This window comes from Atractosteus spatula, chromosome 14 (genome assembly GCF_055471065.1).
Source record: "Atractosteus spatula isolate fAtrSpa1 chromosome 14, fAtrSpa1.hap1, whole genome shotgun sequence".
In the NCBI taxonomy this organism is placed as follows: domain Eukaryota; kingdom Metazoa; phylum Chordata; class Actinopteri; order Semionotiformes; family Lepisosteidae; genus Atractosteus; species Atractosteus spatula.
This window is the reverse complement of record NC_142719.1, coordinates 40985849-41007985: the sequence shown is the minus strand read 5'-3', so window position 1 is coordinate 41007985 and position 22137 is coordinate 40985849. Positions and strand designations below refer to the sequence as shown.

At 48.3% G+C, this 22137-nt stretch overlaps 1 protein-coding gene across 1 annotated transcript in view; it reads left to right on the top strand.

Annotated features, from left to right (window-relative positions):
- Positions 1–19034, top strand: part of n4bp3 (NEDD4 binding protein 3) — a 52501-nt gene extending 33467 nt beyond the window's left edge. Inside the window, exons 2-5 of the mRNA XM_088933488.1 lie at positions 7281–7697; positions 10348–10938; positions 12510–12773; positions 14404–19034. Coding sequence (XP_088789614.1) covers positions 7305–7697; positions 10348–10938; positions 12510–12773; positions 14404–15027 — 1872 coding nt within the window. The 5' untranslated portion in view covers positions 7281–7304 and the 3' untranslated portion in view covers positions 15028–19034. The remainder of the gene's footprint in view (positions 1–7280; positions 7698–10347; positions 10939–12509; positions 12774–14403) is intronic.
- Positions 19035–22137: the final 3103 nt, after the last annotated feature.

The window sequence follows — 22137 nt, the reverse complement described above, 5'->3', positions numbered from 1 at the left end:
TTTTAATGTGCGCTTGTCAAATTATTATATTGCTAGCACTTTTCACTGCGCTCCTAGTTTCCTTGTTTGGGAAAGAAGTAGTTTTCTTCCACTTGGCCATAAGCGATTCAGGTGGAAAGAGAGGTTTGTGTGAACGCAGTTGTGGACCCTCAACTTTAATGGCCTGAGTTCACAATATTGTATTCGTGCTCTCTTTGTACCAACAGGCAACTCTGTGGTAATTTGCCTAGCAGCAATTATTGATAATTGTTGGCAGTGATTTCCTAGTGTAAATCCAGTCATCCGTGAGTTTTGAATTTAAGCTTAGTTAAGCAGTTTTGCACTTCAAATTTAAAGGCCCAGTAAATCTTCAGTCACTTTTGGATTTTTTAAAAAACTTTTTAATTTTTTTTTTTACAGCCCTAGCCTGTCACAGTGCTTCTTAGTAAATGCTCTATCGATTCTTTTTAACCTTGGCAGGAGTTCAAACTCAAGAAAGCATTTGAGAGAATTTTTTTTTGTCGAGGTTGAAAGCCAAAGAAAAGAAAAAAAGAAAAATCCTATCAAGTTGTTTTCGAGGCTGGGCTTCTGCGTAACTGCAGAAATAAATTTCAGGACCCACGCAGGACAGGAGACACATATTTCCTTCCATAGCTGAGCAGTGAGAAGAGACTGGAGTCAGATATCTTCTCCAAGGCAAGCTAGAGAAAATGTCCTTCAGCTTCTAGAAACATTTCTGCACTTCTTTGCCTTGCAGACAAAGTGTTTGTTGATGTCAGCGTTCTTAAGGAGCTTCCGCGGTGCCACTGTACCTGACAGCTCCTTGTTTACGACTGGCTCGAGTTAATACTTTGAGCCATGAAGAGAGATTTGCGACGAGGCCGAAACGGAAAACTTGACGCATTCATTAATGGTGGAAAGGGGGAAAAAACAATAGGAAACAGATTGCTGAAGCTCTGAGGCACCTCACAAAGATGAAGAGCGTGCTTTGCAGTACTCATTTGGATTGGAGCACACAATGGGCTGTGCTTAACTTTTTGGCTCCAGACAGCTTATTAAGTGTTAACAGGGGGATAAACTGCTCTAAGACAAACAGGACACCATGCTTTGTGCTTCGCCTTATCCCAGGGAGCCCTGTTAAGAGCATGGAGATCATTCCAGTAGGGTGATTTCAGAGCAGGGGGGCTTAATTGGAGAGATAAGCAGGAGGGCTGTGATTGCAGAAGCCAATGGAGAGAGACTATGGGAACAGTCCACGGGCCATTCCAAGGGAGAGGGGCAGGCGGGGAGCGGGGGGTCAGTGATGAGTATCACTGTGGTATTCAGCACGAGGGGCAGAGTCCAGTCCTTTCCCCTCATTAGCAGGCTACTTTGGAACGGCCCGATGGCGGACACCTCCCTCTGATTGAGCACCGGAGTGGGAAAGGAACAAACCCTTCTCTGTCTGCTTTTGTCCCCCTCCTTCCCAGAAGCGGGCGCTGCAGTAACCTTTGGGGGCAGGTGAACCTCGTGCAGGGCAAATAACGTTTCAGGCTCCCGCATAAAGTTAAAAGCATGCCTTTGATCTCAGAAGGGTAATGGTCTTGAAAGCTCTGTGCCTTTTTTTATGCGGTTCATTCTGACTTGCCCCCCTTTTACACCATTGTGCAGTCATTTAGCCTGCCTCTTGAATCCGTCGGAGAAGCAGAAGTGTTTTAGCAAATGAAAAAGGCGCTTGCTCGGAGCCCACCTGACCTGCTGGGACTCACTCCTGTGCTAGCAGTGCAGGGAAAGAAATCAAATTTCCACTGTGCAGCAGTCAGGTCTGTGGCAGAGATTGCTAACAGTAGAATCTTCTATAATTGGTACAGATGGTGCTGGGTGGCTATAAAAATTCAGTTAAAACAAGCACTTATTGTCGATGTTTATAAGACGCCTGAAAAGGACCGAACAACACTCTTATTTTGTTTCTATTCAGTTATTCGTTGTTGCAAGGGGAACTGAGGAGCAGAAAGCACGTGAGCTGTGAGCTTCACTGTCACCTGGCTGTAGTTGAAAACCAGTCTGAAAATGCTCTGGGTTTTCATGTCAACCCTCACCTCCCCCGAAAAAGAAAACGTTTTCTACCACTTCCTTGTTTTCATAAATCCCCTGTGAAGCTGTGCCAAACATTTCCTTCCAACGCTACAAATAAAAACAGCTTTTGTTCTTTAGCTCAGCTGGCTCTCTTCTAGATGTCTTTGAAATCAGTGCAACCAGTTGTGTCACAGATTCCATCAGAAATGACTGACTTTTAGGAGGAAACCTTTGTGTTTGCAGTGCAGTGGAATAATGGACTAGCTGGTGTGCTGAACCTCTTGATGAAGTGTCTTCTGAAACCCGTGAGAAAATCTCTCCTCCCCATAGTTTCATTGCACTTAAACTTATTAACACAGAAAGTAAGGATCTGCTGATGTTTATGCAGCACTGAGGCAACAACGGTGAGAAGTGATTTATTCTCACGCTGTGCATTGCGGATCAAAGGCAGAGTGCATCAGCAGAGTAATAGGAGCAATTTGCTCAGTTCTAAAAAATAGAGCATTATACATCACCTTCTACAGCAGATTGGCCTATTCACTATTCAGCAATGAAAACCGCACTGCAAGACAGAGAAATTCAGCTGCGTGACGGCAACACCAGAGTGTAGCAGAGTTTACACTCGAGGAAAGTGCTGTGTGGCTTCGGGAGATACCCTGCTGGTGTTATAGGGGGTACCCAGGTGTGACCCGGAGACCTCTGGACCTGCGGTTACCCAGCCCCCCGCAGTATGTCGCTTACATGTTTTCCATTCCTAAAGCTCTTCTCATCTCTCCTCCTGTCCTGAGGGGTTTTGAACTTTGAACCCCATCCCACTGACTCCCAGAACGTCCGCTAGTGTGTACTTGTGCAGTGGTGCGGGCTTCGAGACTGGAATGAGCATCCCGATCCGCGTTGTTGAAGCCGATACCCTGGCTTCCTGCAAGGTGACCCTCAGATCAACGGGCTATTTAGGACTAAACAGGTCAAACAGTCTCCTCTGGGTAGTAAACCTCCCTTATGCTGTCGGTTTTCCATCTCACCGCAGTTTGGAGAATGTCTTTTCTCTCACTGCTGGCTCTGGAAAATCAGAACACCGCCATCTCATTTTTCTAGTCCAGCTTCATCAGGCACTAGCAGCTCGAGTGTCCAGTCCTTGGGCAGGCTGGCCAGACTCCGGGAGCAGATACAGGAAGTTTGCATTGGGCAGAGGAAGCTGTGCTTTGGTGCACATGGACATCTGCAGAAAACAAGTTTTCAGTTGTCTGCCAGTCACTTCCAGCTTTTACAGTACACCTCCATGACGCGCTATCCTGTGAATCTGGGTCATTGATTTATTTTAAAAATGTGCAAGAATAAAAAAAGGTGAGAACTCTTGGATCAGGGAGCTAAGCAACACACGCAAGTAAATTAAAACATTAAGAAGTCAGAATTTCCTGCTGCTCCTGTGGTGTTTTTTATGGTAAACAAATTTAGTACTTCCTTTTACATACAGTTGGGTTCAATAGAAGTCTTCACTGGGCAGTTCCAGAGAAGGAAAGAGAGAACCTTTTCCATACCTTAAGAGAGTAGCCCCCTCAGGACCTTCACCATTTCCTAACCATCCGGTTTAGTTACTTTACACTGCATTTTCCAAGTCATTGTTCTTGCAGTTTTACTTTTTGTTTCAGGAAGGACTGCATGTGTGTATATTTTTAGCAACAGGTTGTGCTTGGCTGTCCAACTAAATCTGAGGCCTACCCCTTGTCAACATCCTTAACCACTTCAGAGAAAAATGAACCTTGCACAATACTGCAAATATCCGCGTGTAGGGCCTTTTGTAGATGCTCAGGGAGAGGATATTTAAACTGGGGGTGGGAATTGAGCTTGTCCGTCTCAGTTTTATTTGCTTATTTTAATACACCAGGCCTTCTTGCTTCCATAGACTAGGGTTCACTGCAGCACAAGGCGGTACTGATTAGACACAAGCCATGTGAGAAAAATTGCCAGCAGCCATATCACCCTGCAACTCACAACTGGCAGCCCACTGAAGCTAAGCAGGTGTGAGCCTGGTCAGTACCTGGATGGGAGACCTCCTGGGAAAAACTAAGGTTGCTGCTGGAAGAGGTGTTAGTGGGGCCAGCAGGGGGCGCTCACCCTGCAGTCCATGTGGGTCCTAATGCCCCAGTATAGTGACGGGGACACTATACTGTAAACAGGCGCCGTCCTTCGGATGAGACGTAAAACCGAGGCCCTGACTCTCTGTGGTCATTAAAAATCCCAGGGCGTTTCTCAAAAAGAGTAGGGGTGTAACCCCGGCGTCCTGGCCAAATTTCCCATTGGCCTTTACCAATCATGGCCTCCTAATAATCCCCATCTATGAATTGGCTTCATTACTCTGTTCTCCTCCCCACTGATAGCTGATGTGTGGTGAGTGTTCTGCCGTCACATCATCCAGGTGGATCCTGCACATTGGTGGTGGTGGAGGGGAGTCCCCATGACCTGTAAAGCACTTTGAGTGGAGTGTCCAGAAAAGCGCTATATAAGTGTAAGCAATTATTATTATTATTATTATTATTATAAAAAAAGAACCTGATTTATTTCTGACAGACTGCAGAAAGGGAAAGAATCGCAGCACCAGCTGTGTTGCACCGAAGTGCTACATGTTGGCAAAGCTATGTAACGAGTGGCTCTGGAGCCGGTCGGCCTGCGTTCCTCCTCTGCCTCAGTTCAGAAGGCTGCTGGTTGCTCTCAAAAGTGGAGAGGCCTGCTTCTCTTTGGGGTCCCAGATAGACATTGTTTCTGTGTTCGTGTGCGAGTGAAGCGGGGTCAAAATCGGGGAAGCTCGGCACGTGTGCTTTTCAAGGAGAGAAGGGATCAGGAACAGGGGACAGTTTAGCCAGGAAGGTGACGGGCCACGTAGGGGCAAAGGATTCTACAGAAACCGGGAGGAGAGAGGGGGTGCATTAACGGCTTTAGCTGCAAACATTCGAAAGCCCCTGCGCTTCAGTGTGATGGGGATCAGCCCCGGATCGCCTCTCCTTCGCGTGCTGGGCGCTGGCAGGGGGAGAGTGCTCTTCGGAGCACTGTGCAGACTGACGCGTGGAGGCTGACTGTGCCTGAGAAGTCTGCGTCAGAAGCCTTGGGTTTTACAGCGCCTCTGCCGCCCTCCTGGCTGTCCTCGGCTCTCTCACACATCTTCTGGAGCGCTGCAGAGCTGGTCGAGTGTGAACTGTGGCTGTATCTAATCAGCGTCTGAAACTCTGTATCAGAGTACTACAAGGGTAGGGCAGGCAGTTCTTTTAATAATACCATTGCAAAATCCCTGTCAGATTTTTTTTTTGCTTGCATCTAACCTCAGAATCCTTTAAAGGCTAAAAAGCTACTTAATGTTTTGTGCAGCATCGGGCAAATTGGATGCATTGAAATCCGATCAATTTCATAATACATAATAATATATATATTTATACCAGGACATTAATCCTGCCAGACTCCAGCATTCTTAAGCCCCCTGCTCTCTCATTCAAACATGATTGTCTAGCATCACTCCTGATATGGCCATTTGATTTGGGCAACATGTTAGGAAGCTATAAAAAGCAGTCGTGATCAGGGTGAAAACCTTTGTCTGAAGTCTACAAAATGCAGATCTGATTTTGGTGCTTCTGATAGAAATAAGATGTTATGATGATTGATTGTGACTGTGGTCACTGCCCTCCACTGCAATGCTTCCCATCTGAAGAAGTTCATACCATTTTATGATATAAATTTGGAAAGCAGGTTTTATAAAGGTCAAACTAGAACAACTTTCCTTTAATGCAAGTGTCTTTTCTAGAGCTTGTTCTGAACTAGAAAGTGCCACCTGTGGGCTCTGTTGCTTTGTATTTCCCTGTAGCTCTCTGGAATGCCTGGGTTTCACTGGCAAGAGGACTACTGTCCAGAAATACCAAAAAAATGTTCTCTAGAGGGCAAACCCCAAAATGAAATTATTACAGAATGGGAAATACCTGCCGTCACTACGGCAGGCCACGTATGTCAAATAGGAATTTAAGAAAGATTACGCGCAAGAGGAGAGTCTACTGTTTGGTAACTAATTATTCCCAGAATCTCATCCATTGATTTATTGAAGGACCCTGCTGAGGCAGCAGCTAATGTGTTTCAGACTCCTACACCACAGTCCCTCAGAGTCGCCACTGACCTGTCGGGGTTGTGCTTTGAACCCTTACCAAAGGAGCAGTATTCATTTATTTTAACATGGTCACCAACATTGATGCGAATTTTAAAAACCGTATCTTACAAGTGCATAATTTTGTTTCTAATTGTTTCTGTATTATCCGCGTCCATGTGGACACACTTAGGGGTCGCTGGGCAGCCGGAGCATATCCCAGCAAGCAACGGGCACAAGGCCAGGTACCCACCCTTGACGGGACGCCAGTCCCTCTGGGGGCACATGCAGACACACACTAGACACTACGCTCGGTAGTTAGAAGTTAATTGATCCCAGTATGTCATCTGGCTGTTGCTTGAAAGATCCATCAGCTTCTTTTATTCGAGTTAGAATAAAGTGTCAAAATGATGGGGGATTGAAGGCTAAGAAAAGAGAAATAGATTCTGTCTTGCTTGCCGTGGAGTGTGATAAGTAGAGACAGAAGTGCCTGGTAGATCACAGTTGTGCGAGAGGAGAACGCCGAGTGCTTTTCCAATTTGATCCCTTTGCTTTTTGCGGTGTAAACATAGGAGAAGCAACTAACTACTATAACCACCCTCAGATCAGTGCTTCTCTATATGTTGCAAAAAAAAATGAGCAAAGCACCAAGCAAAAAAAGGGCAGACACAAACACTCATATCTGGTGGCGTGGTCTGTCGCATCATGCAGGGCCTGATGCAAACCTTTGAGCAGAAGGCAGAAACTCATTCCAAAGTTCAGAGATGGGGATTATTAGGAGGCTGTGATTAGTGAAGGCCAGGGGGAAATTTGGTTAGGATGTTTTACGTCCCATCCAAAGGATAGTGTCCCCATCACTATACTGGGGCATTAGGACCCACACAGACCACAGGGTGAGCGCCCCCTACTGGCCCCACTAACACCTTGTCCTGCAGCAGCCTCAGCTTTTCCAGGAATCTCCCATCAAGGTACTGGCCAGGCTCACCCTGCTGAGCTCCAGTGGGCTGCCAGTGGTGAGCCGCAGGGCGATATGGCTGCTGGCGGAAATACTGTCTGGGGGCTCAGCGACATCCGGCAGAACTCCGGATTGACGCGAGGCCTCACCCTTTCCCTCCCGTCTTTCCAGAGCGCCCTTCAGTGCCCGTGACCCATGGCAGCAGCACAGGCCTTACCCTTGACCCGCCACCCTAGCAACAGCCTCGGAGAGCCCCGCCCCCGCCCGCTGTCCTCGGAGCAGCGCAGGTGCGCCATGGGGAGCGTGGGCAGCCTGATCGAGCGCCCGGACGTCTCCCCCGAGCGCCCGAAGAGCTGGCGCCCCCCTGCCGCGCCGCTGGCCGGGCTCCGGAAGGGCCCCGCGCAGCGCGAGCTGCTCAGCTACCTCAGCGCCGCCAAGAAGGAGCCCAGGGCCGGCAAGCCCGCGGCCGCTGCCGCCGCCGCCGCCTGCATCAAGAGGGAGCACGGCAGGGAGGAGGAGGGCGTCTTCACCAAGGTGTGCCACCGGGACGGCGAGGGCTCGCTGCCCACCCCGGGGAGGATCGAGAAGGTAACTCCTCACCGCACGAGCGGCCGCTCAGGAAAAATAGAGAGAGCGGTTGGCGAAAGCACACGGTGAGTGGGGCTGGGCGTGGCGCGGTGGGTCCTGAGGTCACAGAGGGAGCTCGCTGGGACCCGGGTCCGCTCCGTGTCCAGCCTGCAGCTGAAGGGCAGCTGTCCGGATGTGCAGGACCTGAGTCCTGGGATGCCTGCGTGGAGGTAGGTGTGAGGAGTTAACGAGGGGAATGAAATCCGGCCTTGGTCTGTGGTTCGAGGGAGCCCTCTCAGGCAGATGAAAACCGACAGCCCCAGAGTTAAGAAGGAGGTGGAAGCCCTTCCGTGTGATGAACTATATCAGGGTTCCTTAATGATACAGAAAGGCGACCAACTGCACGCAAGTGTGTTTTTTCGCCTGTGCTCCGTTGTGTGCTTGGTATTTTGTCACAGGCATTGTTTCGGAGCCAGTATCTTCTCTTGCTGTCCCTAATGCGCCACAGCTCTTACTCTCCCGGCTCGTGCAGGAGACAGAATGTGGGTGCCGGTACTGGCCAGGGCCCGTTGAACGGTTGCGGCCGATATGAAAAGAAGCTGCTCTGAAGTGTTCAAGACTGGAGCATTAAAAAAAAGCATTATATGAGCTCATGCACGTTGGAGTTGCAGTTTGTCCTTTAAAGGACTTGCGATTCCACATTCCAAATGGGTTATATATTCTGTGTGAATTAACATTCTTCACACCTCGCTGAAATACTGTCACCATCGTGATGCTGCAAGTCGTGAGGCAAATTTAGGTCTGCCTTAAATAGAATTTATTTGCTATGGGGCTTCTTACTGCCTTGTAGCCTGATCTTGTCAGACCTGAGGAGCCAAGCAAGGCTGGGCCTGGTAGGTATTGGGGTGGGAGAGCAGGTTGCTGCTGTGATTAGTGTTTGGTGGACCTGTAGGTGGCACTCTTACCTCGGCATCGGCATTTCTAAAACAATGTGTGGCAGCACTGTGCTTCAGGGAGGTACTGTTCTTCAGCCGATCTTCAATTAAGATCCCCACTAATTGTTCATTAAAGATCTTCATGACAGTGGGCATAAGAGCAGGGGTGGTTCCACTTTGGGCTTGCACAGTCTGGCCTCTCTAATGGGTGAACAAATTACTTGCTTCTCCACCAGTGTAGGTGCATGAGATGGGTTCTCTCCTATATGTTAAAGACATTTGGAACTCTTCAGGATGAAAACCCATCTATAAAAGTAGTTAACAATTATTATTGACTCGTTTGTGCCCTAAGAAGCCATGCTTTGGGCTCACAGTGTGACACTGTGGCGCAGAAGGACGTGTACAGACATAGGTTTCTTCAGATGCTGAAAAGATTAGGAACTGCGTCAGCCCTTAGCCTCTTTCTGACGAGAATGGCCACGCTTCACATTCCCTGCCGTAGTGTGACGCGTTTTGTGTCGTAAACTTGAGGAGAAAATTGATTTAAGTCTGCACGGGGGTGGTGATGTGTAAAATATGTTCTTTACGGAGGTAACACCCAGATGATTTAAAGAAATGCATTCCCCTTCGAGAGATGCAGGATTCAGCCATCCCTGTGGTTCCTGTGGACTTGCCTTTCTAACAGATGTACAGTCCAAGTGAGTCAGCTGAATTTCCGTGAGTGTGCATTGCCGACCCTACACTTTTCTTAAATCAGGCTGATCCCAACTCCCATCTGGAACCTGGGAGTGCGGTGTGTGTGTTTCTTCATGATGTAATGCGTGCCTGGAGCCAGTCCTTTGTCAGTAGCTGCTTTTAGTCATATCGCGTTTGGATAGCTGTGTGTGATGACTTCGAGGAATGCATTTCAGTTCAGGCAAGCCTAGAGGAAATTAGAGCAATGGGTTTTTGGTTGTTGCTTTTTAACAGAACAGGTATGGAGAGCTGCCATGACTGTAGCTGTCTGAGCTAGTTATTATTTATGGGCACGTAGTTCCCCGCTGTGTGTACAGTAGGTCCAAATCGCAAATTCCTGTCAGAATCCGACACCCTGCCTGGCTGGGTTCGCAGGCAGAGTCGAAAAGAGGGTAAGTGGAGATCCAACTCTCATTGTGAATTATGATCGGGAGATACTGATCCTGTTCAATTAGGAAAAAAAAGCCCACAGGAGATTATATTGAACTTGAGCAGTTAGGATTGGCATGCCTGTGGCTGTAAAAATGGAATTATTTTCAGAGTGAAAGATCTGCTGTGGACATGAAGACGTTAGTGCCACCCTTGCTGTTTAAAAGTCGACCTCTCTCCAGCAGAGGACCTGTGCCGACAGCAGCGAGCTCTTCTTTTTGGTCCGAGTTCATGTCTCGCTCTGTTCGCTGGAACGTTCTGTTTTTTATCAGGCCAGCATTGCGTTGGGCGATGTGTAAGAGACGGTGTGTGATTTTCAACGTGCAGTAGCCTTAGATCTGTCCGAGGCTGAGGGAGAAGCGTTCGGCTCCCGTGCTTGATTAAAACGCAGTCGGGCTGCTCGCGAAGCGGAGAGTTTGGCTGGGACGGCAGCTAGAGAAATGCCGAGTCCGTTATCGGGTTCAGTCCGAGACCGCTGCCGTTTTCGAGAGGACAAAGCGCTGCACCTCTTGACCTGGGTGTCCTCCGGGAGGGTGTCGCCTTCGCTAATGTTCTTTTCCTTGCTTTCCCAGTCTCGCTTCCGGCCCTCTGCCTTCAAGCCGGTCGCCCCGAGGAATTTCAGCTCCGTGCAGAACCTCTACTCCCCCAGATCCGAGGAGCAGGAGAACAGCTTCTCCGGCGGGCCCCACGGCCCCCACGCCAGGGGGCCCCAGAGCACGGCGCCCGCGTCCTCGTCCTCTTCCTCCTCCTCGCCCTCCCGCCAGCGCCCCCGGAAGGCGCTGCCCGCCGCCGCCACCCCCCCGCGGGGCCTGGGCCAGGACGAGGAAAACCTGTCCGACTCCGGGCACAACTCCATGAGCAGCCTGCCCCCCTACCGCCCGCCCTTCCGGCCGCACCTGGGCCCCATCAGCGCCTCCATGGGCCACATCAACCACATCGGCTCGCTGGACCGCGCCTCCGCGGGCGCCAGGGGCGGGGCCCCCGCGGGCAGCATGGCCACGCTCGGCCGGCTGCCCTGCCGCGGCGAGGCGCCGCCGCCGTACGAGCTGTCCCGCTCGCTGGAGGACGTGGTGAGGGACCTGGAGGACCGGCTCCTGGAGAAGGAGCATGAGCTGAAGCAGATGAGGAGGAACCTGGACGAGAGCGAGGACGCCATCGCGCAGGTGAGGGCTGGCGGGCGCGGCGGAGGCCCAGGGTTCGAGGTGGCAAGGGATGGACCTAGCCGTCCGAGGCTTGTTTATTGTAGACCGCTGTATTGTTTTTCACTTACGTTGACTTCATTGCGGTTTTTGAATAATTGGACAGCCAATCCCATCCGTGTTCGGCCCTCTCTTGTCCTCGTGTGCGTGGTGGCCTGGCCGATCAGTCCACGAACACCAGTTCGCTCCCTGAACTGAAGCCAAATCCCACCAGTGGTTTGAGTTTGGGAGTGTCTGCTGTCCACAGAGATGCCAGGAAAGAAAGTAGATCTCTGGCTCCAATCCCCATTGGCCTTTGTGCCTTTACAGCTATGACAGAGGATTTGGCTGTTGAAGACTACTTAGACTTGGGGACCTGTGTTTAAAGTTCCACAGGCAGGCAGGCTCAGGGCCACGTTATAAACAGGGGTCATAAACTTCCAGACCTGAAAGTTTTAAGCGTTTGTTCATTCTGATTAAGTGCTGTGGAGTCAAACCGGTGAGCTGCAGGGCAGTTTAGTCATTGCCGTCGTTCCGGTGAGCATTCCGAGCTAGACTGTGATCCCGGAGGGAAGAGAGAACGGAAATTCCATTCGGAATCAGGTGCCGTTGATGGCTGTGTTGAATTTGCTAAAAGCCGAGTTTGCATCTGTTTCTGTGCACAGAAAATCCCCCTGGCATGGCAGGCCCAGAGTAGGCAACTTTACCTTTGAAACCTTATATAACCCATCTGTGACGCACGATTTCCACTTCGATGCAAATGTGAAACGTTTCGCTTTCTGGATGGAAGAAATGTTTTGGTCAGGAATTACTCCTGTTCTTTTTTTCTGTGAAAGTGCAGTGGTGCCGAGGCGTACAGTGTGGGCACCCGTTCAGACAGGGCAGGACAGAGCAGACAGAGGAGGGCGAAGATTTAAACACGCCACCCCGTTTTGCAGAACATAAGAGAATCCTTTGTCTTGTGGCATCTTAAGACAGTCGCAAACTAGGATCTAAAAGAATGAGTCACAATGGCTTCCCTTTCATTTATAACCTTTCTTTTTTCACAAATGCAGAAATGACCATATAAGCTCAGCACTGCCCGTCAATAAGAGTTTTTTCTAATAATGCGAAAGAACGTGGATAATAAATAAAAAGGCTTGAATCGGGGGACAAGCCCCCAAGTCAGGTCTTTTGGATTGTCTGATTTCTTAAAGGGGTCAGAGGTTAATTACTGTTTTTCTCGTTACTGAGCTCTCAGGGTTGTATGACTGGAAGCCTGTTGATCTGGTAAAGATTATTTTGCTTCCCTTCCACTGGCAGACCTAAGTGTCTTTTTGAAGTCCTAAAACGAAAAAACGACCAGGACCGTTGTGGCCACCTCCCTTGCTCGCTTGCGCAGGCCCGTCGGCGGCACGGTCCAGTTGCGTTTGCGGGCGCTGTGCTCAAGGGGTGGCCATGCGAGACGTGTGGCTGGACAGCGCCGCCTGTGTGGACGAAGCGATCCCCCTTCCCATACGCACACGCTGGGAGTTCTCCCCGTTCTCCTTCCTCCTCTCTCTCTGGCCGTGCGGCAGGTCTTCGAGGGCAAGCAGAGGCTGTGGGAGAAGGAGATGGAGGAGCTGAAACGCCTCTACTCCAGCAAGATGCGCCAGGTTTCCCAGCAGTCCCAGCGGTCCCAGCGCACCCTGCAGCTGCAGGTTTACAAGGCGCAGCAGGAGAAGCGCAGGCTGCAGGAGGACCTGGAGGCCCTGCAGAAGGAGTGCCAGAGCCTGAAAGCCCGGAGTTCCGGCCTCCAGCAGGAGCAGGACAGCCCCAGGCTGGAGGAGACTAAGTGGGAGGTGAGCAGGAGCAGGGCCGAGCGGTTTCCATGGCTGACTTGGAGACATTAAGTGGACTAGCTGGCCAGTTTGTCCACAGTGGAAGCTCAGGCCTAGTGTGTCTTTAAAAACGTGCAGACTGAGACCTGATTTTGCCCCTGTGAATCAGTAATTATTTGTGTGGATTCTTGGTTGCTTGTTGTGTTTTTGCTGACCGTATTTCTATATGTAACCTCCCATCTATGCTGGCATAATGTAAATAGTTGATATTATATATATATAAAAAGCATAATACAATTGTAAAATGAAAGATGAAAGCAGGAGTTTATTTTACTTTGTATACATTTTATACATCTTAAATTTAAAAAAAAATTAAAAAAGAAAAGCATGTGGACTGCAGGGTGATGCAGCAATCAGGGTCCTGTGCTTGCAGCTGGAAGGTTGCGGGTTCAAATCCCTGTTGTGCTTTTGAGGAAGGTGCTTCAGCTAATCTGCTGTAGTAAAAGGCCCGGCTGCATAAACGGGCGCAAATGTCAGTTGCTTTGGATAAAAGCTTCAGCCAGCTTCATTAGTAAAAAAATTTGGTGAACAAGATTACTTTCAGCAATTTTTGTTCCAGTGTATAATTTGCTCTTGTTGTTCCATTTCCTTTGGAATTCTTTAAATGAGTAGGTGGTGTGAATTTTGCACAGGGACGAAAGGTTTTAAGCATCACCCTGTAAAAGCATTTTTTTTAAATAATTGTTTTTCGTTTTGCCAGAAGAAAAAAACAGATTGGGCTTGGAGAATTTAATTAAGGGGTTGTGAAATGAGGAACTTCTTTCATTTTTGATCACTGAAGATAAAACTTCTTGATATTTCTCAATACAAAGTTTTGGACACTGGGTATGGTAAAGGCACATGACATGTGTGGCTTTTCTCAAGCCGCTCAAGAGCTCCCAATGTTTCGTTTATTTGTTGATAACATAGCGGTTGGGCCTTTTATTTTCATTTTTTTGTGTTTTGTCTCTCTCGGGGAGTCTGAACTCAAGCATATCCATTCAGAGAGACAGCAGCCCTGTCTCCTCTGCTCTGGTCCGCATTGTCCGAGTCAGAGAACCTTGCTGGATGTTTCGTCCAGGAAGTGGGAGTGATGCCTTCTAATTTGTAATTGTTTTAATGGCTGTGAATTATTCTTCTCTTATTCGCAGTTTAGAATAACCAGCCACTACAGCCTGTAACATTCCGACATGCATTCATGTGGCATTTGACGAGCTGAGAGATCCACAGTGCCTTGCAGGAGTGTGGCACGTCTCTCGCTGGCATGCCAGCTTCTAGCAGCTGGGCAGTTCCGGGGGATGGTTCCTGCTGTGGGCAAAGCCTTGCCAATGTAATCCCACACCATGCCTGGTGATTCGAAAGGGTGGTCCGCCGATTGGGCATCTTTCGATTTTTCCACGACGTTACAGGTCTGGCCACTTGTCATTAGCTGACTGTGACTGTGGAAATCCGCGGTCACAGTCTGCCGACGACTGATGGTAAAGCCTGCAACATCCACAGGGTTCAACCTGCTTTCATGTCCAGCCACTCAGGAACTCCGGATCTTGAGGTTGTTGCTTTTATCCATACGGCCGCCGTCAGTCCTTTTTCTTAGATCGGCTTTTCATCCTAGGTGTGCCAGAAGTCCGGGGAGATCTCCCTGCTGAAGCAGCAGCTCCGTGACGCCCAGGCTGAGGTGACCCACAAGCTGGGCGAGATCTTCCAGCTGAAGACGCAGCTGCGTGAGGCCCGGGCGGAGCTGCGCGCCAGGGACGGCCAGATCGAGGCGCTGCGGCAGACTCTGCGGGGGGCACACCGGGGGGACCGGGAGGAGAAGCAGCAGCAGCAGCAGCAGCAGCAGCAGGAGGAGGAGGAGGAGGAGGCGAGGAAGGCTCCCTTCTGCCCTCTAGAGGAGGAAGAGGAGGAGAGGGAGGCAGGCGAGGAGAGGCCGGGCAGGGGCGGGCAAGGCACCACCGAAGAGAGGCTGCGGGCGGAACTGCTGCTGGAGAGGAGGCAGAACGAGGCCCAGGCCTCCACGTTCGAGGCCGAGCGCCAGACCTGGCAGGCTGAGAAGGAGAAGGTGATCTGCTACCAGAAGGAGCTGCAGGCCAGCTACCTGGAAATGTACCACAAGAACCAGGCCCTGGAGAGGGAGCTGCGAGAGCTGAGAGGCAGCGGAGGCGGCGTGGCGCCAGGGGCCGACAGGCCGCTCCCAGGCCTGCCCTGGATCGAGAGGATTGAGTCTTCGGAGATATAACGCCCACCACTGCCAGCACAGGCGAAACCCGCTCCCCTGTCGTCACTAACGGCCCCCTTTCCCCCCTTGGGTGTCATGCCCTCCTGCTGCTTTCGTGCGTTCTGGGGTGGAGGGTCGGGAGATTGCCCACATGCACAAGTGCTCCTGGCTCGGAAACGACGCCCGCTGAAGGCTGGCATCAGTTCGGCCCAGACCCTGCCACGGCTGAGGGTGTGCACGAGGCACGGCAGACCAGCCCTGACGTTGTGACGGCGCTCCGTCCAGCGTGTCATTTCCGAGATGAGCGCGTCGGGATTTGCATGACTCTCCCGGACGCTTCCCTCGCGGTGCATCGGACACCAGTTCACACACGGCACAGAATCGGCCACGCAGGCCACAACAGCTGGCCTTCTCCAGAGGGGTGAGAGCTGTTCAGGCTTCCCAAAGGACAAACAAGAAAAGGCATGGGCGGCATCTTCCTCCTGAAAATGCACAAGTGAAGTACACAACTAAAGATCTCCAAAAAGAGATCCAAGACTCTTTGCTGCCCATCCTTCGTGACTCACTGTTTAAAAAAATGGCTTTAAGTACATTTGGTGAATGTAATTGTTTGTGGATGACTCGGAGCTGGAGGAGTTTGGCTCTTGAGAAAGTGTGACAGCTACTGACGCCGCATGTGTTTTTGCAAAGCTGGTATAGATCAGGGGGTGGTATCATGGAGCAATAGAAAAAGGGATTCTCTTTTTTTCAGTACTGGTACAATACGTCTGACTGCCACAGCCTTTAGGAAAAATGCTGGGCTGTTCCATGTAATTAAAAAAGGGAGAATTAGACTTGGGAATTTTGAATGAACTCTGTCTTGTCCAAGATATCGACAAGTGTCTCAGCACCGCCTCTGATTAATAAAGCATTGATGACTGGAGTTCCCCCAGAAGTAAAATATTCCACACAGTTTCTGGTGTTTGGAGGGACAGGAGGATTCTCGCTAGATCGCCAAAACGGGTCTGCGGGTTTCACATGCAGTTGGATTGTAAGGTGATTCTTAGTCTCCCGGACTGTCTCACTTTAAATCCGGATTTAGGGCATGGGACACCTTCCGTTCTGCTGAATTCACCGGTGCAGTTCTCTGTCCCAAAGTCAAGCCCACGTGGTAGTAGATGGTCACTTCTTTTCCCCTTGAAAGCTGACCGCACTCTCTGTGTTCCCTAGGGAGGTGCAGAGCGTCTGTGACTCATGTCAGAGTGATTCAGTTATCACCGGAAACAGGTGATTTTCTGGCCACTGGGGTTACTGTCCCTGTCCTAGATGTTAGTGACACAAGGTATGCACTGAGGTGGGGGATCTCTGTTCTGTAAAATGTGTGGTAATGCAGTCAAAAACTCTCGCCGTACTGCGATATGATCCAGTATCTCAAGTGCAAAGCTGTGCACTCCTTTGAATGCAGGAAGTTAAAGGAAACTGGTACACTGCAACACCTGCACTGTATTTTAGGGCTGAGCTCAGAAGCTCATGCAGTATGAGAAGGGCTCCTGACTGGTGTGTATTCCTGCCAGGATAGTTTGTCTTACAGTGTTCTTTTCCCCTGTAAGAACAAATGGATAAGCAAAAACATCAAATTCAACAAAACTCTTTTCACCCCTTAAAAACAGTCAAATATGGACCATTACTAGAGTCCTTCATACAAGTGCATTAGTGTGTAAGAGCAGATGGGTTAAATAGCATCTTTTTAACTGAAAATGCACCATTAATCCCACTGCTGTTTCTTTTTAGCTTATGCATCCCTTTTTGACATTTAGATACTCACAAAGTGGTGTGCTAAAACACCAGACTTTCAAAGAGTATAGAAAAGTTTCTGTAAAAAGTGGAGCAGTGTTCTGGACTTGTAACTGGACGTTTGTGAGTTCAAATCCCAGATAAAACACTGCTGTTATATTCTTAAGCAAGGTGCTTCACTGAACCTACTCCAGTAGAATTCCCAGCAGTCTAAATGGGTCCAAATACAAGTTGCTTTGCGTAAAGGAGTCAGCCAAATAAATTAGTAAGTGCATTGCAATTTTGTTAACACCTATTAACTGTCCTGCTCCTCTGAGTTCTCACCACTGTGTCTTTTTGCCTCTTTCAAGGCTAATAACACAACAGAAACAATTTAAGATTCCAGAAGAATAAAGCTCTTCAGAAAACAGGACTGTTCCATTTAGTAATCATCTCTGTCCTGCACAATGTGTCAGAACTGTAAAGATGAATCTCTCTCTCCCGATTTGATTTAAATATATAAGTGGTCATTTTAAGATATAATGTGTTTAACATAAAAGAATAATTAATTCTATATTTGTTTGCATTAAACAGAAAATCTCCAGACATATCTCAATTATAGCTGGTTTTGTCATCATCGAATAATTGTGATTCAGCTTCATAACGTGCAGCTTAACAGTTCTGATTTAATCTCTGAAGGTGTGTATGAAGGACATGAATAAACGTTGGTATTTGACAGCCACGTGTATAAGCTAATAAAACATCCGTATGTCATGAATTGAATGAACAGATCAAATGTGTTGATTTGCTAACAGTCTTTCTGTTGGGAGAAACTGGAGATTGACGGAAGACTGTAAACCCATTGTATGGATATCTGATGCCATCATTAATGTTTCTCGCATCTTGAAACGCTTAACGAGCCCGTGACTGACGATGCAGTCGCAGAGTGGGTGTCCGGGGAAAGAGTGTGATGTCCCCCTGCACCGTTCCTTAAAACCGCCTCTTCTTTTCCGGGACGAGCCAGCTCGTCTTGGCTTTCAAATTCTGTCACTGGCCGAAGTGCACATGAGCCCACATCCGATCCGGGTATAGCAAAGCCATCTACAAATTGGTGCGCATCTGAGATTGTTGATGGCATTGGCCCTGCTGCTCCTGGAAAGCGAAGGTGAAGTAAGCAGGAGACAGTGTAGACTAGTGAGCAAGCCTGTGGACTGGTAACAGTCCCTCCTGTAGACACACTGCTTCTGCTCTTGAGTTGAGTTATTGAACTTCTCCCAGTCTAATAACCCTTCGACACAATGAGTACAGTAAAGGTACTGTACTGTGCTCTTAATTATTAATTATTAATTATTAATTATTTTGGCCTTTTGTGTTAAACAACCGTGGGACAGCTTAGAGTAAGAGCAAGACCGTGTCGGGGAGTCCTACATCTTCTACTAATAAAAAGAAAATAAAAACATGCTCTGACTTGTGAGCAAAAACCCTTAATGAAATCCAGAAGAATTATTCCACACGTGCCCTCTGAGACCCCATTTAGGAATAGGATATACCGACCAAAACCTAGATGTACTAAATTACTATGAAATAAAAATGGCTATGACTTCAGAAGATAAATATTTTACCCATCAACTGGAATGTAGAAACCAGAGGCTATCCAGGCATAAAATTCCACTCAGTGCTTCATTCAATAAACTCCCCCTGCAAAGTAAAGTACTTGTCAACTGATAATCTGCTTCATAACTTTAAAAAAATATATATCTAAGTGGCCACAACCTTCAGGAGAAGACTTTTAAGAATCCATCTCTCCTGGTGGTGTTTTGCTTGTCACCCTGACGGGCGTGCACATCTCCATACCGGCCGATGCAGTTTTAAAATGTGCCCCTTTTACAAAACCCAAGGACTGTACAGTAGTTTTGTTTGTTCCTTGAAAAGGGAATTCCAACGTTTATCACAGCGATGATCAGAAATCTGGTTTCAGTCATTAGGTTCCCATGGAACTGAGGCTGACAAACGTTTACCTCTCTTTAAAACGGAGACAGGCATTCCAGGTTCAACGAAGGAATCGGGAAGAGCAGATAATTAGAGGCAGTATTGTTTCCAGATGACTAAAAAGCTACCCTTAAACTGTCATAACAATTTTCATGCTTCGCCTTGCAATAGAGACACGGGAGGTGATCAAATTTTATTTTAAACGAAGGGTATCAATTAAACGAAGTGCCAAGTATCTAAACATTGTGTACCATGCTGTTCGAAAATAAAGGACATTTTCATGAAAACTGGGTACGTCGTTTCATTTTGCCCGTGGTCAGAGGAAGGTGTAGACGAAAATCCGAAACACCTGGTGCCCTTTCAGATAAAATCCTACACTTCAACCTGTTTGTATTATTTATTTGCAATGAAGTCAAAGGGGTTTATTAACATTGTTTAAGAAAGGTGGAATTTATGGCCATTGTGATTGCAAATGTGTTTAGTTTTTTTTTATAATAGGGTGCACTAGTCTCTACAAAGAGGAATATTCAGAATCTGACTTTTTTTATTATTTTTTTTGTTTTCCACTATTCCTGGTGTGAGCAGATTGACCCTGTGAAAAATAAGCCAAATATATTTAATTCTAAGTTGTGTTTTTTGTAAGTGTATTTAGCGATGGAAAATGACCATTTTACAGTGCGTGGAGAATTACCGTACAGCCATTCATACAAAGTCTACCTCTAAATAAATATAATGCATATGTGCACACTGCAGGCATGGGAGTACTGTAGCATATGGCTACTGAAATGGCTCAGTGTATCACTTCCTCTGCACAGGTTGAAGTTATTCCCGCTTCCTCCTCCTTTTTTTTTTAGCTCAGGGTGACTTAAACCTCCAGACTTTTCCTGGACTTTTCCTTTTCCTCAGTATTAATACCTGTGTCATCATCAGGATGACAAATCCCGTAGGCAGACCGCGAAGGTCCTGCTCCAGCCTTCTGAAGGAGTGATGGGGGATAGTCCAGAGGAACGGGTTAGTACTGTATGTACAGTACTAACCTGTATGCTGCTGGGGACGTGTCTAGTGGGGGTGGGTAGGGTGCCATTTTGGTTTTGTGCCTGTAACCTCTACCCAACTGCTGAAGAGTTCAGAGCACCTGCCTGTGATCAGCTGGCCAAATGGAATTGACCTGAGAACCTGGGACTGGTGCTGATGCTGTGGGAGACTATAGACAGATGCGCAGGGTATCTATAAGCAGGCTAATCCACTAGTCCTCCTTGACATCCACCAGGACACAGCAGGACAAAGTGTAGAAGAGACATGTGGGACAAGTACAGTTAAGGCAATATTATTCACTGCTCTTGGGAAGCCAGAATAGCCTTGTTTCAGACATGGGCCATCAGCATTAATACCTAGTATCGGACTCTGACATGGCACAATAACCCTTAATTACTGATCACCCGAGCCCTGCCATCTTAAAACCCTGAACTCCCTCTTGCCCCCCAGACAGGACAGAGGAAAGAGGAGCTGCTGGTCACTTCATTTCCGAACTGAAATAAGATTCTGCTTCTCTGCCCCACCTGTGTGAAGTCATTGGGTTATAATCATTAGCGTAATGTCCAAGCAAAAAATAGACGTTCTGGTGCAGTTCCACAAATGGGATACAGATTTTTTTTCATGAAAACAGGAAGTAACTAGCAAGGAAGGTTGTTGGTTTTGGTTTTTTTTTGCAGTGCACAATGTGAAAAAAACAGGTTAAAGGGCTTTGGTTTTTCTCAAGGGTTAACTGTGCATAAAAGTACGTTCACTGTTAAAATACTGGTAGTTCCTCCCTGCCTGTGTGTTTGTGTGTGGGGGGGGGTGGTTCTAGCATCGCTATCTCAGCTTCCTTTGTTGCAGTGCCACTATTTTTTTTGCATGTTTTCACATTTTTCCCCAACATGGGGGTTGGAGGTCAGCTGAGTTGAGCTTAAAGAAAACACACATGCAGGCCTCTGTTTGTCCAAGGAACAGGTGTTTCCACGGAAACACGGGCAATAAATGACAAGGGAGAAGGGAGGGAGGTTCCTCTTTCTGCAGTCAAAATAAAATGGCTCAGATAACCTAAGATAGCCTGCCTCTAGTTTTGCTGTACAGTACATATTTCGCTGGCGTACAGTCTATTTAATGCAAACAAACAGTGTATCTGCAAGAATGTGTTTATACAGGGAGTAGAAGTCACACGTTAATGAGTAAACAAGAGCCCCGCTGACCCCAGATAGTGTTACACTGGCAAAAAGAAGCATAAACCACAGACTCTCTACCTAACAGGTTCATCTTTCTTTGTTACACGAGAAGATATGAGGTACGAGCTGTCGGAACCAAGACAGGTTAAAGGTTTGCTGTCTTCTGCAATGAAGGTCATGCGCCGTGGAAACATGAGGACCTGATATTTGATCGAGATCACAGAGCAGCTGCTTGCTGTTCGACATCAACTGTGTCACGTCCAAACTTCAGAGTTGTGCTGTGTTTGAATGTCTCCCTGGAGTGGGAGCTTGAATCACATTCCCAAGCCAGCCTCAAGAAAAACAAAAAAACGTTTTTAAAGGACTTGCCTTCTGTCTAAACTCAGTGCCCTTTCCCCCTGATGTCCCCTTACTGCATCGCGGCTTGTCACTGATTGATCCTCAGGAGTGCTCTTCAGCTGCTTGCTCCTGTTCTGGCTGAAACAGGGCTGTGGGGATGTGCAGATCCCTAGGGACAGCTGCGTGCCTGTATTTTTAACTGACATCTCCGTGATCCAGCCAGACCCTTCCTGTATCAGAGTAGCTGGATCTGGACGTTAAAGTATCGGTTAGGCTCCCAGTGGCCAGCCTAAAGACACGCCACTCCAGGGAGAGAATGTATGATCTAAATGCGTGGGGTTGTTAGGGCACTGGTATCATCTGTGTGAAGCCAGATTCTCCTAAGACTCCAGTCAGTCCTTGTCTACTCAGGGTGGGTTAGACCCTCACTGTCAGTCATGGCAGAGAGAAGCCGGCTCGTCAGTTCTGGAGATGGGAGACCTCCAACGGAATCTAGGCCGTTGCTGTTATAAATTGTGTTGGTGGACTGATCGGTGGCACTCTAACCTCTAACCCACACTTTCCGAAACAGCGCCCCAATATGTCGACCGGGGGGCACTGTGCCGTAAGCGTTGCCATCATTTCCAACAGAAGTTAAAATTATATCTTGACTACTCGGTCAATGAAGATGGCATGCCGTTGTAAGGGTGTTCACCGTAGCATCCTGCCTAAATTCCACTCTGGGCTCGTGTGGTCCGGCGTTATTGTAGTTCTTTGTCCAGCTGATGAAGCAGTTTCTCACTCCTCCCCCTGCTCTGCTGCTGAGCAGTGGGGCTGCTGGTGTTGAATGGCTAACCCACATCACCCA